This window comes from Carassius auratus, chromosome 15 (genome assembly GCF_003368295.1).
Source record: "Carassius auratus strain Wakin chromosome 15, ASM336829v1, whole genome shotgun sequence".
Taxonomy (NCBI): Eukaryota; Metazoa; Chordata; class Actinopteri; order Cypriniformes; family Cyprinidae; genus Carassius; species Carassius auratus.
In genome coordinates, this window is record NC_039257.1 from 561,015 (window position 1) to 575,453 (window position 14,439).

The following is a 14,439-nucleotide window of genomic DNA, read 5'->3' on the forward strand; positions in this document are numbered from 1 at the left end:
TTTTAAGTCTGTGTTAAGATGAAATACGGGTAAAACCTTACAAGACTACAATAGTGAACAAATTATCAGTTAAAACACTTGAAGTTTTTATTACATGTTGCTTTAACATGGCTTTTGCATTTTGGCTTTAGTTTTGTTAAATAAATGTGGTATGTCATGTGTTGTTCATCTGAGGTATTATTTTTCCAAAGGTCAGATAATTGGTTATTTCCTGATACAGAAATGCATGGAGTTCAATAAAGTTATCCAAATTTTCTCGGCCACCACTGTATGCTACTTGAACTAGATTTGTAAACTAAGGTAAGGTCCACATTGAGAATCGTCTCTGTATCAACTGACCCTTCACCTTCAAAGAAACCTCCTTCAGTCCTCAGAGCCCACATAATCTGTGTAAGGTTATTATACTTAATAATAATAGCACGTGTGCTGGAAGAATGATGTTCCTGTCAGTGTCTTTATATGCGTGTGATTGGATTAGTTGTGCATCTTCATTACCTCTGCAAGCCAGAGACGCTAATCTCACTGACAGGAAAGAGTCGAACCGTGGGGAACGAACGGCGAGCAGTGGGCGGAGTCACAGCTTACAAATACTGGCCCTGGAAACCAGCGTCCACTCACAGTTTAACTGAAGCCACACACAACACTACAACAACAGACAGACAGACAGGTGAGTTACTTGTGTGTGTGTGTGTGTGTGTGTGTGTGTGTGTGTGGGGTGATGGATATTTTTTTTTTTTATAGTTTAATAAGTGAGTCTGCAGCCAATTTTTTTTTTACAATTGGACATTTAACATCTTATAGCAAATATATAGTATAGTAGTAACAGATAATATTATTATTTTGATTAAAGTCCTATAATTAATATATATAAGTATTTATGGGGAATGGTATTTCAGTATAAATATACATTAGATATGTTTATTATTATTATTATTACTACTTTTTTAATAGTTTTTAATAAAAATGAGTCTGCGGCCAATATTAGAATTTTCAATCAAATTGGATATTAGACATTTTATAAGTAACACATTTATAGAAGTAATTATGAAAATGATGATTATAGCTTTTTATAAAATGAATCTGCGATCAGTATTAGAATTTTAGAATTATATATAGTATTAGAAATACATAGTAGTAATTATGAATATTATTATTATTTGATTTATAGCTTTTTTTATCAAATTAATTTGCAGTCAGTTTTAGAATTTTAGAACTATATAGTATTAGATATTATTATTATTATTATTATTATTATTATGTTAGGTTAATTTGTTTTTTAATCTTATAACACATAGTAATATTATGTAGATAGACGGGAAGCTAGATATTATTATTATTATTATTATTATTATTATTATTAATTCATAATAGTTTTTAAGAATATTTATTAAAAGTAGTGTACATCTTAAATAATACTTATAACATAATGATGATTATATAAATGTAGTTATTATTATTATTATTAATAATAATAGTTATAGTATAGTAACTGGTGATAGATAGATTAGAGTAAAGCTGTGGTTGTGTTTGTGTTGAGCTGTTACTTTAGTGTTGAGTCATCGGCTCAGAGCTGAAACTGCTGATGTGTGTGTGTGTGTGTGTGTGTGTGTGAGATTACAGATACACATTCACTGCTCATAGCCACATGATTTCAACATTGAGAATATTCACATACACAGCCTTTCTGTAGCAGGTCATGGGAAAACAAGGACTGATCAAATGCAATGCATCTGTCAAATGCAGAAATGTATGAAGTGTGTTTTGATGATCGTTGTTTCTGTTTGTGCTCCAGCAGACAGAATGAGTCCCAAACGCGTCATCTACAAGAAACTCTCCAGAGACAAATCTGTGAGTGTCTGTCCGTCCGTTCGCTTTCGTTTGTGTTCATATTTCATGTCATTGTGTCCTTCTGTTCTGTTTTGTGTAATTTTGTGTCTGTGTTGTGTACATCATAAGTTAAATGTTAGTCATCAGTGATTGGTTAACGGTGTGTGATGTCATAGGTGGGCGTGTACATGGGGAAACGGGATTTCGTGGATCACTGTGATTTCGTTGATCCTGTTGGTGAGTCTTTTATTGGTCACATGACATGTATATGAAAATAGTTTTTAGTAAGCTGTTATTGTCTTGTGTGTGTGTGTGTGTGTGTGTGTGTTTTCATTTACTCATAAACCCCCAGTTGGTAGTGGAAACCATGTTTTTAGAAAGAAATAATAAAATCATATAATCAATGCCTTTTACCAAAATGCAAAACATTTTAAATGATTTTAACACTGTGAAGCCAGATATATGAAATGAGTCTGAAAAGGAAATTTTTTTGAAACTGAAGAATTTATTGAGCCTTTAGAAATATAATTTTCGTTAAGTATAACATTTGACCCATTATGACTCATATAATCTGATATAGTGAGAATAAAGAGGAAAAGCAGCTCACTTTTATTAAATAATATGCAATTTGCTGCAGAGGCTGATATTTATATGAACAAAAAGTGATGAAAAAAACTCTGAGATGCCCTAATTTGCATGATACCGTGGACTTTATTGGGTTAAATGGATCTAATTCTCTGTTGTGTGTGTCAGACGGTGTTGTGCTGGTGGACCCCGAGCAGGTGAAAGGAAAGAAAGGTGAGACAGGTTGACAGACAGATGTCAGTGTGCAGCTGTGTGGATGAGTTAGTCTGTATTCCTCTGATCTAGTGTATGTCATGCTGTCCTGTACGTTCCGGTACGGTCGGGAGGATATGGACGTGATGGGGATGGTGTTTCGCAGGGACATCTTCCTGTGCTCTCGACAGGTCTATCCTCCTCTGCAGGACAAGGAGCGAAGTGTTCATACCAAAGTACAGGAGAAGATCCTGCGCAAACTCGGAGACAACGCATACCCCTTCTTCTTTGAGGTGAGAGTCGTTCAGGGATGCTTTTAGAAATGAGAACAGCACAAGAGTTGTCCAGACGGACATTAACTTTTACTTTAAGTGTTGTGATTTCTCTCAGTTTCCAGATAACCTGCCGTGTTCAGTGTGTCTGCAGCCGGGGCCCACAGATGTAGGAAAGGTAGGGTTTTTTTCATTTATTTATATACATATAAAACTCAAACACATGCTTTTAGATATAGTTAACTGTAATAACTGTGTGATTAATTGGAAAATGTATAAATGTATGTATTTGTGCAGCATTGTGCAGTGGAGTTTGAGGTGAAGGCGTTTTGTGCAGAAAATCAAGATGAAAAAGCCCAAAAGAGGTTAGAAAATCCACAGGCACACACTGTTCTTTACCAGACCAACATAAGACCACCTAAAAGAGAAGAACCAGACCAGAACAAGACCAGGTCATTGCAAAATACAAACTGTATGACAGAGTCCGGCATTGTGGAAAAAAGTCTTACCTAATTGGGAGATAAAGAATTCAGCTTTTTCTAAATATTACATTTAAAGAATCATTATTATTATGAGTTTTTTCCACACAACCAATAGTTTCTCGGATGCAGTAAAACAACCACAAATGTGACAGAAAAGGTCTGACGTGCATTTGCATTTTCTTCTGTCTCTGGCCATAATTCTAGCATGAAATAATTTAATTCATTGGGCTGAGAATTAAACAAAGAGCTGCAATCTGGCTCAGAAGAAGCTTTTTTGCTGTTTAAAGGAAAATACAAGACAACTTCACTTTCTAAGCAAAAATGCCATACAATGCATCATTTTGTGAGAAAGTGTGACCTGCTCAAGTAATCAGCATCACACAGTTAGTAATAGACAAGTATTGTACTTAATTCGAGCGGTGTTATCTCTTTATATAGAGAAGTATGGCCAACTTCATCTGCATGCATGCAGCAGTACATCTAATGCAATATACTGTTTATGTAATGCAGTGTACTATATAGCAAATCTAAAATGATGATTTTTTTAAATTGTCACATAATGTGAACTATATCATCGCCCAGATCTAATCTGCTAAATGCAACTATAAAGCATGTAGATATTTGAAGCATTTACGTTGTGATGCTCTGTAAAGACGGTGTTGATGTGGTCTCGAGGGTCTCTCTACACGATGTGTTTCTGCAGGAGCTCGGTCCGGCTGGCCATCAGAAAGATCCAGTACGCTCCAGATACAGGAGGAGCGGCTCCATCGGCCGACACCACCTGTGAATTCATCATGTCTGATAAACCGCTGCACATGCGTGTCAGTCTGGAGAAAGAGGTGAGACGTCCTGCATCATATCTACAGCAATCACAACCATGAAGAAACATTCAAGAGATTCACTACTTTTATTAGTGGTATAAACGGTGAGATTGTCGATTGTTACAGACGTATTACCACGGAGAGGAGATCAACATCAGCGTGGACATCGACAACAGCTCCAACAGGAACGTGAAGGACTTGTCAGTCTCGGGTGCGTGAAGACTTGTCTCTCTAAAACGGATGAGAACGTGTGCTTTCAGTGACTTACAGAGTGTTTTCTGTTTCTCTGTGACAGTGGAGCAGGTCACCAATGTGGTGCTTTACTCAAATGACAAGTACGTCAAAACTGTGGCCTACGAGGACACCATGTGAGTACAAACACACCATTCTTATGAGCAGAGGCGGAGTCAGTGATGTCACAGTGATGTCACATGCTCTCGACATAATAAATGAGCATAGTGTATAGCGTAAGCATAAAAAATGTGTAAATAAACAAGAATAAAATGATATTCTAAAATATATTCAAATAGATAAAGTTCGAAATTGTAATAACGTTTCACAATATTGCACAATATTTTTTTGTGTGTATATATATATATATATAAATATATATATAATTACACATGCTACCATTCAAAAGGGGTCCAGATGATTTCTTAAAATGATTTAATACTTTCATCAAGGATGCATTCAAATCAAAAGTGTCAGTAAAGGCTTTTATAATGTTTTAAAAGATTTCTATCTCATATAAATGCTGTTCTTTTTGTGCTTTCTACTCATTTGTGGATCCTGAAAAATAGAAATCTATCACATTTTTCACAAAAATACTGAGCAGCACAACTGTGTTCAACATTGATAATAATCAGAAATGTTTCTTGAGCAGCAAATCTTCATATTAGAATGATTTCTAATGATCATGTGGCACTGAAAACTGTAATAATTTTGCAATGTTACAGTATTTACGGTGTCTGGTCAAATATATAATGGGCATTAGAGACTTCTCTCTTACTGCCAACAAATGCTTTTGACGTTGTGAAGCACATCTCTGATGTTTGAAAGTACTCACTAGGTTCAAATGTAACATCCTTTGTGATGTCACTGTCAGTTATGTATCATTGTTTTGTAACGTTTGTGTTCTGTTTCTGATGTCACAGGGACACTGTGCCGTCTGGGACGAGTCTGAAGAAGGTTTACACTCTCTGTCCTCTGCTGGACAATAACCGTGAGAGACTGGGACTCGCTCTGGATGGGAAACTAAAGCACGAGGACACTAACCTGGCCTCCTCCAGCGTGTGAGTGTGGATCATTCAGCTCCTATACACTAGAAACATTTCGTTTTCAAGGTTGTAATGAGCCCTTTCCACTTGAAAATGTCATGTTTCATTTAATGTGTGCCTACTTTCTAGCAGTTTTCTTTTTTAAATTACTTTTTTTGTTTTTATTGTACAGTACGTGGATGATCTAAGACCCTAAATATCCATAGAGGAAAAATTCACCCCAAAATTAACATTTGCTGAAAATCATCCAAGATGAGCGTGTTTCTTCATCAGATTTGGAGAAATGTAGCATTGCATCAATGGATGCTCTGCAATGAATGGGTGCCGTCAGATTGAGAGTCCAAACACTACAATAAACCACAAACATCTCAGTGCTCTGGATTATTGTGATGTTTTTATCAGCTGTTTGGACTCTCATTCTGACGGCACCCATTCACTGTAGCACATCCATTGTTGAGACACTGAAGCAATGCTACATTTCTCCAAAACTGATGAAGAAACAAACTTGAATGGCCTAATTTGAACTATTTCTTTAATATTCTGTGCAGTGTGAAGGATGAAGTGCTGAAGGAGATTCTGGGCATGTTGGTGGCTTATAGGGTGGTGGTGAAGTGTAATGCAGCCGGGTGAGTGAGCGTGAGCAGCTTTGAGTTTAGGTTATGCTAAGCTAACTCATATCTGGTTGTTAGAGAAGATGCTAATGTCTCTGTTTCTGCTCTCTTACAGCATCGTTGGATCCAGGTGAGTGTTGAATCCAGCAGAAGTTGTCTAGACTTTGTGAGTGTCTAGGTTTGTAAGATGTGATCGTGTGTGTTTTCAGTGAGGTTGCTGTGGAGGTTCCCTTTAAACTCATGCATCCCAAACCTGATCCAGGTGAGCTGATCACATTACCAAGTCTGATTATACAGCGCTTCTCTTTCATCACAGAACCTCGGTTTATAACATCAATTAAATTAAATGCACATACATAGCACTCACATAACCTACATTAATTAACATTAATTAATAACCAGATGTTCATCCACCTAGCACCTAATTCTGAACTCAGAAAAATCTATATAAGTGCTCATAACAATACCAGTGTTATATTAGTATAACTGAGCTATTACTATAGCTTTTTCATTGGGATTTTAATTAGTAAAAAATACTTTTTTGATTTGAGTTGATTCATTAGTATTTTCTATTTAAATTTTGTCTTAGTTTTAAAGTTTTAGAATTTTTTTTGTAGTTTTTATTCATTTTTATATCAGTATTAGTTATTTTAATGCATCAAGTTAAACTAGGTGAAAATGTGAGAAGCTGGCTTTGCAACAAGATGAAATCAAATGAATTCATTCAATTTTCAACAAAAAAAAATTAATTGAGATTTATACATCATCCGAAAGCTGATAAATAACCTTTCCGTTGATGTCTGGTTTGTTAGGAGGACAATATTTAGGAGAGGTACAACTATTTGTAAATCTGGAATCTGATGGAGCAAAAAAAAAAAAAAAATATTGAGGAAATCATCTTTAAATTTGTCCAAATGAAGTTCTTGGCAATGCATGATACTAATCAAAAATGAAGTTTTGTGATATTTACAGTAGGAAATTACAAAATATCTTCATGAAAATGATCTTTACTTAATATCCTAATGATTTTTGGCATAAAAGAAAAATTGATAATTTTGATGCAATGTATTGTAGACTGCTTCTGAGTCACATATAACACTGTTTTTTTTTTTATAACACTGTTATTTTCCTGCTTTGAAGCAATCTGTGTTGTATAAAGCACTATAGAAACAAATGTGACTCGACCTGATCTGATAAAAACTGAATGTTTTCTCTTTTCTCCCTGTTCTCCTCGTCCTAAAGAGAGGTAAGCCACAGTTATATTTTCCATTGTGATTGTGCATTATCTGGGTGTATATTCAGTGGGGTTCATGTGATCTTACACTGTATGTTCTGTTATATAGTAGCCTCGTGTTATATAGTCCTCGTGCCTCTGATTCCACGTGTTCGATGCACAATGTGTGGCGTTCACTTCCCTGTCTTTCATCTGCAACAACGCGCACACACTCTTGAGACGATAAAGGATCCGCTTTAGTTCAGGGAGGGAAAGATGAGAGCGTGAGGATCACTGATATCAGTGTCCCATCTCTTGTGTGGAGCGTTGTTCTTTCAGTAAATCTCTTGTTAGTGTTCAATAGAAACTGTACTCTCACATCAGAACAGGGGTGTGTGTCGTCGACATAAAACACCTTTGTTCCTGTTTTCTGCTTTACTGTTCCTCTTCCTCTTCACATCTGTGATTCTATAGGCATTGATCGAGTCTCTCGTCTGTCTTTTTGTGTGTTTAGTGAAGATACAGTTGACCTGGTGTTCGAGGAGTTTAAACGCTCGTATCTGAAAGGAGTCATCGGCGACGATGATGAATCTCCGGCTGAGCCTTGAGAGCCTTCTCTATGGAGTGTGCACATGTATAAAGATGCATGTTGAGAGTATGTAGATGTGCACTAATGTAAGCCAGGAGAGAAAAATCAATTGGCCAAATCAGCATATATTCATAATTATGTGTATTGTAGTAAACCTGAACAACGCTGCTAAATATTAGCATTTTGATTCAAAAGAACCAAAAAAAAGCTCTCCTAAAATGTATGAAATTATTATTCCATGTATGATCTTAGTTTAAAAGGCTGCTTCTTTGTATACTCAGATTATAACTAGATTTCAGTAAGGATAAACTGATAAATAGTGCATTTTATTTGTCACAAATGGATGTATTGCATAGAAATTTAGAGGCAAATTCTGTTATTTTCCCTGTAAATGCTTTGAAATAAAACACTTTGTGACAGCAGAACATCTGGGTTTACATGATCTCTGTACCAAAATTGCCCTGTAACATATAAAGTGGTAAAGTCTTTAGTTTAAATAACCATGGATTCTTATGACCTACTTAGCAGACTTCAGCATTTAGTGTGCTACTTCTTATGGCAGCAATCCAGAGATAAACTCAAACCTGTGTACCTTTAGTTATCTGAGTTTCAGTTGAGGAGTATTCCTTGTTCCTTTAACAATAATACATGTATTTTAAGGTTTGAGTATTGTGTTGTTTATATACTGTTTATTTCATTTTTATATATTTTAGTAATTATATTACTTCAACTCATTACAATCAAAATTTGTCACTTAAAAGGTGTTAAGTTCGGATGCTGCCTAAGTAGACACTAGAAGCAAGACGGCTCACTAGGTTTTGAAACTACTGTTGCATTTGAAAAATTCCAAATGGAATCTTCAAATAAAAATGGCTACATTGTTCACTGATATTTCCTGAGGGTCTTCCTGAGGGTCTGATCTGATTTGTTCAGATGGTTGGAAAACAGTCAAAAATAGGAGTCTGATTAGTAGTTTACAATTTATTGGAAATAGAAAGGTAATCAATACACAGAACATAAGCATGAACATGTTATGTTGTGTCATATTGTTACATGGTCTCTGCTAAAATTCACAGCACCTAGGACAACATTATTTTGGGTGGGTCCCCTCTTCCCCGGACACATATAGGCAACACCATGAGAGGTTTCCTAACATAATATTCTGCCTCTGAATAATCCATACTCAAAAAGATATAAGCCCAAAGTATGAGACTATTTTTCTCTCTCAAACAGGTGTTTAACATTTCAACCCCTCTCTTTCTTTACCTTTCAAATCCTTCTCTCTGCTCAGCTATCCTGAGACGCACGTACATGCACCGGCCCACCCAGTTTCCCTGTTCTCATTCTCATTTTCACTCTTATTCACAATGTGTGTCTACTGAATCGCTAGAAGGATGATTTAACAGCTGATTGGTGCATTCCTGTTCATTATTCAAACAAACATCCGGCTGAAAACATGTCTGCCAACCGGACTGATTCCTCTCGCTGTGAATTGTTGGGTCATAATACAGCAAATGCACTGTAAATAACCACCGCACATATCCACCTGGAGAACGAATTCATTCCAAGGATGAAAAAGAGAAGGCTCTGCTTTCAGCCGAAGGTTTGCTTCTACATACAAACTACATAAAGTTGCTTTAAAATAGAATCTACGTGAAATATGGAATATTATTGAAACAATAGAAGTTTTGGGGTTGAGGTTGAGAGGTGGATCATTTTAGACTTTGGTTAAGAGTTTAGGGTGTAGTTAGAAGTTTGGGTAAAAGTTAAGAATGTTGTGTGTAGGATAAAATTAGGGTGCAGGTCCAGGGAGTTTATAAAAGATTGGGTTTGGAATGTTGGGTGTAGGTCTGAAGTTTGGATGAAGTTTTAGAATGTTGAGTGGTTTAGACAGATTAGGGTGCAGGCCTAGGGAGTTGATAAAAGTTAAGGTTTAGAATTTGGGGAGGAGGTAACCGTTTAGGGAGTTAATTAAAAAAAATGTTGATTTAGAATGTTGTGTGTAAGCCTATGGTGTAGTAAAAGTTTGGGTGAATGTTAACAGATTAAGCCATAGCTTTCCCTATCCTTTCTTTTGGAGACTTGGAATAAACTGCGAATAAACTTTGCTCATAGTATACAAACGAACATGGAGCAATACATATATTAATTTCTGTTAACATTAGTTAATAAAAAGACAAAGAAAAATCATGTTTTTTTTGTTGCCGTTATATGACATAGCGGTGTCTGACTACGGGTGATGACATCATCATTTTCAACAATATACGGATTCGCTGTACACACAAAAACGCAAGGGCGTAGTTTTCAAATTTATCCACTCTGGGGCCTGGTTTAAAACACCATATCTGTGTGGACGAAACGCCTACGCGATAAAAAATGTATGCGTATACAGCTAACCAGGTTTAGGGAGTGGCTCTTTGGTGCAGTTAAACGTTTGAGTGAAGATTTAGAATGTTCAGTGTAGTATCAGTTTAGGTTGCATGTCTAAGAAGTAGACCTAGAGTAGAGTTTAGGTACAGAATGTTGGGTGTAAGTCAAGGGTGTAGATAAAAGTTTTGGTTGGAGGTTTAGAATGGCGAGTATTGGCCTAGGGAATAGGTGAAATTTTGGTTTATAATTCAGGGTGTAGATTAAGTGTTTAAGGCCAGGGGTCTCCATCCCTTCTTTTGGAGAGCTACCATCCTGCATTCTTCAGTTCTAACCCTGCTTCAACACAACCTGCATAACCTCAACATAACCTGCCTGTTACTTTGACGTAATCCGGAGCACTTTGATTAGCTGCTGTGTTTGAATAGGTTTGGAGCTCAAATCTGCAGGATGGTAGCCCTCCACAAGCGTGACTGGCGGCCTCTTGTCTGGGCTGTAGGTGGTGGTTTAGAATATAGGGGTTGGTTAAGGGTTTAAGGTATAGGTAAGTGGGTAAGGTATACATATGGATCTTTACAGACGTTACCAGGGAAGATCCCGGTCAGGGAACGTCGGAGCGGTTCCATTGTTAGCAGGGTTTACAGAGAAATCTCTTCCAAACATATCATTACATTTTTCTGGGTACAACAAATACCCGCTGAATGTGCTGCTGGACTCGGAGCCGGTGAACATGCCGTTAGTGGTGGTGTCTTTCACCTGCAGCCACACCCAGTCACCCTGGTTCAGACTCAGCATCACCTGGTGAGAGGCGGTGTTCATATCCACTGGCGTAGTTGTCTTCACTATGGCCTCAAAGTTGTGGAAGAGTCCGACCTTTAGCATACGGGTGGACACTTGCAGGTGGTAGCTAAACACGTAGGTTCCGTTAACCGGGGCGGTGAAGACTCCGTTATCAGGGTTGAACTGCAGGTTTGTGTTGTAGATGATACGTTTGAAAGGCACTGGCCGGCTCGGGATAGGATAGGAAGTGAGTAAGGCAGCAGAGAAAGCAGATTGCACAGAGGGTGAACAAGGTCCGGGCATCCCAGGCACTCCCGCATCTCCCTGATTACCTTTAGGTCCTGTGGCTCCAGATTGACCCGTCAGCCCTGTCGTACCCTGGTCTCCCTTCTGACCCTTTTCACCTGTTTGACCCTGGGCTCCTGGAGCCCCATCAGGACAATTGCACAGGCCCTGTGGACCTAAGTCACCCTTTTTTCCTGGTAAACCTGGAACGCCAGGCTCACCCACCACACCTGGATCACCCTTCAACCCTTTGGGACCAGGGTCTCCGTTAAGCCCAGGTAACCCCCGTGCACCTGCAGGGCCGGGAAGACCTGTCTCACCTGCCGGCCCTGGTAAGGGCACACAGGTTTCCGGGCACTGACCATCTTCTCCCTTTGGACCCTGTTCTCCCATAGAACCATCAAGACCAGGGTCACCCCTATCACCTGGGAAGCACATATATAATAACATGGTCACCGAGGCCTATGATAAACATTGCTTGTATGTAAATGGTGATAGATTAACAAAGATTCACTGACCTTTAAATCCCCGGTCTCCCTTTGGTCCTGAAACTCCGGGATGACCAATGTCACCCTTATCTCCGGCGTCACCTTTCTCACCTGTGGGTGTGTGAATTTCAATCGTTAGAAGATTGATTTAAATGAACACCTGTTTCGGAGAGAATCTAACTGACCATGGTCTCTATGATCTACTGTTTCCAAACATTTTGGGTGAAGGTTTAGAATGCTGGGTGTGGGTTAACACATTAGGGTGCAGGTTTAGCAAGTCAAAAAATATTTGGTTTAGTGTTGGGTGTAGTTAGAAGTTTGGTTAAAGGTTTGGAATGCTGGGTATAGGTCTAGGGAATAGGTAGGAGTTTAGGGTGTGGGTGTAAGTTAAGAGTTTGGGTTACAATACCCTGTAGATTTCAGGGTGTAAACTAAGAGTTTAAGGTCTAAGGCCAGGGGTCTCCAATTCTCATTTTGGAGAGGTACCTTCCTGTATTCTTCAGTTCCAACCCTACTTTAACGCTCCTGTCTGTTACTTTGACGTAATCCGTAAAAAGTGAAAATTGCCTTCATTTACTCACCTTCCACCTGTACGGGTTTCTTTATTCAGTTGTAGACAAAACAAGGTATTTTGAAGAATTTTGGTAACCAAACAGCTGCTGGCAACCATTGACTTATTGATATTTATATATATTTTTTTTTTGCACAATGGAAGTCAATGGCAACCAGCAACTGTTTGGTTACCAACATTCTTTAAATCATCTTTGCTTGAGTTTAACAGAAGAAAGAAACCCTTTAAGCTTACACTGGTTTTTGGAAATGCATCCAAAACAGTAACTTAAACCATTGGTTTCTTCACTATAAATGTTCAGATTGTTGCATGGGAAACTACAATTTTAAACAAGCCTCCCCAACATTGCTACGCACACATTCATACTGAATTAAAATCAGTGTGTCATACGAGACTTGTTGTTGAGTCTCACCCTTTATGCCGGGACGTCCTGTGAATCCTGGACGGCCTGGAAGCCCAGATAGGCCTCTTGGACCTGAACTACCAGGAACTCCTGTGAGTAACAGATGCAGTTAGTAAAACACTCGATGATAATAAACAGAGCATGTGTGAGAATATGCTGTGGAGTTTGTACCTGGCAGTCCACGGTCGCCTCTGTCTCCTTTCTTGCCTTGGTTTCCGGAGCAAGCGGAGCAGATGCAGAACCAAGGAACCTGGTCTGCTGTGGGTGGAACCGGAGCTTCCAGAATCATCTGACAATAGGATAAATCAGGCCCTACAAATCCTGTTGGTCCTTGCGTTAAGTTGTCAGGGGGAATTAACCCAAATTCTGTTCCACGGAATTCAGGAATCAAAGCACACTGTCCAAAAGATAAGCACACCAACACCCCCACGATATCCCTCATGTCCTGTAAACAAAATCACAGAGTTGAATCTAATTACAGAGCACCTTTCAAATATCATGTCACTGTCTCACATCAAGAAGATTCAAGAATATTTTCATTTGAATCATTGCTGGATTGCATGTTCTGACCGGTTGCAATAGCGACTTTGTTGCTTTAAATAAAAATGCATTTCACAAGAGAATGCCTTTTAAGATTTTTACTTTAAAATGTCACGTTTGATCAACTGTATACATTTGCGAAACTTCCAAGTGAAAAATAAGTGTCATTTTCATCAGTTACAGACATAAGGTAATTAAGACAGATACATTGATCACCCACCATGTTCCAGTGAAGCAGCGTCTTGCTCGTGAGAAAAAATCTCTGATGTTCTGACGCCCTGCATTTATATACCTGCACCTGCGCGAGTGTGTTTGTGTGTGTTTGACCTCTGGGACTTGGGATTTTTTTCTCTCTCTCCGTTCTCTGTGACCTCATTACGCCAGAATATCATGAGTAATAGTATAGCAGACAGAAAACAGGAGAAAGTTTCTGCCTTTGTGTGTGTGACACAGCAGTGTGAGAGCAGGCGCGGCTCCGTCAGGACTGTAACAGGAGAGAGCGGATGCGTCTCTGGAGATGATTTATAATACAGGGAAGGATGGGAACACGACAGGCCTCCGACCCGATCCAGATCAGATCTCACACAAACACACACTAATACACACACATACAGAGGATTCTCTTTCTCTAAGAGCCAGAGTAATACCTAGAATATCTTATCACGGATCTGTGAAGAGTATCCCATAATGCAGCAGTACATTTGTTATTTTAGTCTTTTATTTTGACAGCTATAGCGCCACACTGAATTTTTTGAAGAGTGAAGGCTGTGCTATTTATTTAAATCAGTTCTGACTGTCATTTTTATTTTTCACAGTTTATGATGCAGATCTTGTCTGCATATTATGACTTAAAGTATAGCTGAAAGTCGTTTGTTGAAAAAACGCGCTTTCAAAATATTTCACCGTTTGTTTGAGCATCTTGAGCAGGAACAAACAAGAAAATGGTGTTTGTTTACAGTAATGTGTAGCTTGTATTTTTTGCCCCACAAAGAAATATACAAATAGTTTGTTATTTGACAGTTTTGTTGATCATGTGGTTACGTTTCACGTTTTTATGAGAATAGCTTTTAAAAGGGCAAAATAACAATAACTGTCTTTTCCCTTTCTGTTATCCATATGTGCATCATGTGAATGTT

At 38.3% G+C, this 14,439-nt stretch overlaps 2 protein-coding genes across 3 annotated transcripts; one reads left to right on the forward strand and one right to left on the reverse strand.

Annotated features, from left to right (window-relative positions):
• The first annotated feature begins 444 nt into the window (after nt 1-444).
• Nucleotides 445-8,294, forward strand: LOC113114630 (S-arrestin-like). 2 transcript variants are annotated; one of them, XM_026281514.1, is made up of 16 exons: nt 445-667; nt 1,793-1,848; nt 2,004-2,064; nt 2,581-2,625; nt 2,698-2,897; nt 2,995-3,054; nt 3,174-3,241; nt 4,062-4,197; nt 4,306-4,390; nt 4,475-4,547; nt 5,334-5,471; nt 6,005-6,082; nt 6,183-6,197; nt 6,277-6,329; nt 7,310-7,313; nt 7,795-8,294. In XM_026281514.1, the coding sequence occupies exons 1-16, from the start codon at nt 460-462 to the stop codon at nt 7,886-7,888; spliced, it is 1,374 nt and encodes a 457-aa protein (XP_026137299.1). In that variant the 5' UTR covers nt 445-459; the 3' UTR covers nt 7,889-8,294. The 2 variants fall into 2 exon arrangements, with proteins under 2 accessions (XP_026137299.1, XP_026137300.1); XM_026281515.1 differs by having other exon boundaries at nt 1,796-1,848.
• Nucleotides 8,295-8,841: 547 nt separating this feature from the next.
• On the reverse strand, nt 8,842-14,033 carry LOC113114629 (complement C1q and tumor necrosis factor-related protein 9-like). Its single transcript, XM_026281513.1, has 5 exons — nt 13,524-14,033; nt 12,935-13,208; nt 12,773-12,853; nt 11,820-11,900; nt 8,842-11,726 (listed from the first exon to the last, which is right to left on the reverse strand). Exons 1-5 carry the CDS (start codon nt 13,677-13,679, stop codon nt 10,819-10,821), a joined length of 1,500 nt encoding a protein of 499 aa, XP_026137298.1. The 5' UTR covers nt 13,680-14,033; the 3' UTR covers nt 8,842-10,818.
• Between the last annotated feature and the right edge of the window lie 406 nt (nt 14,034-14,439).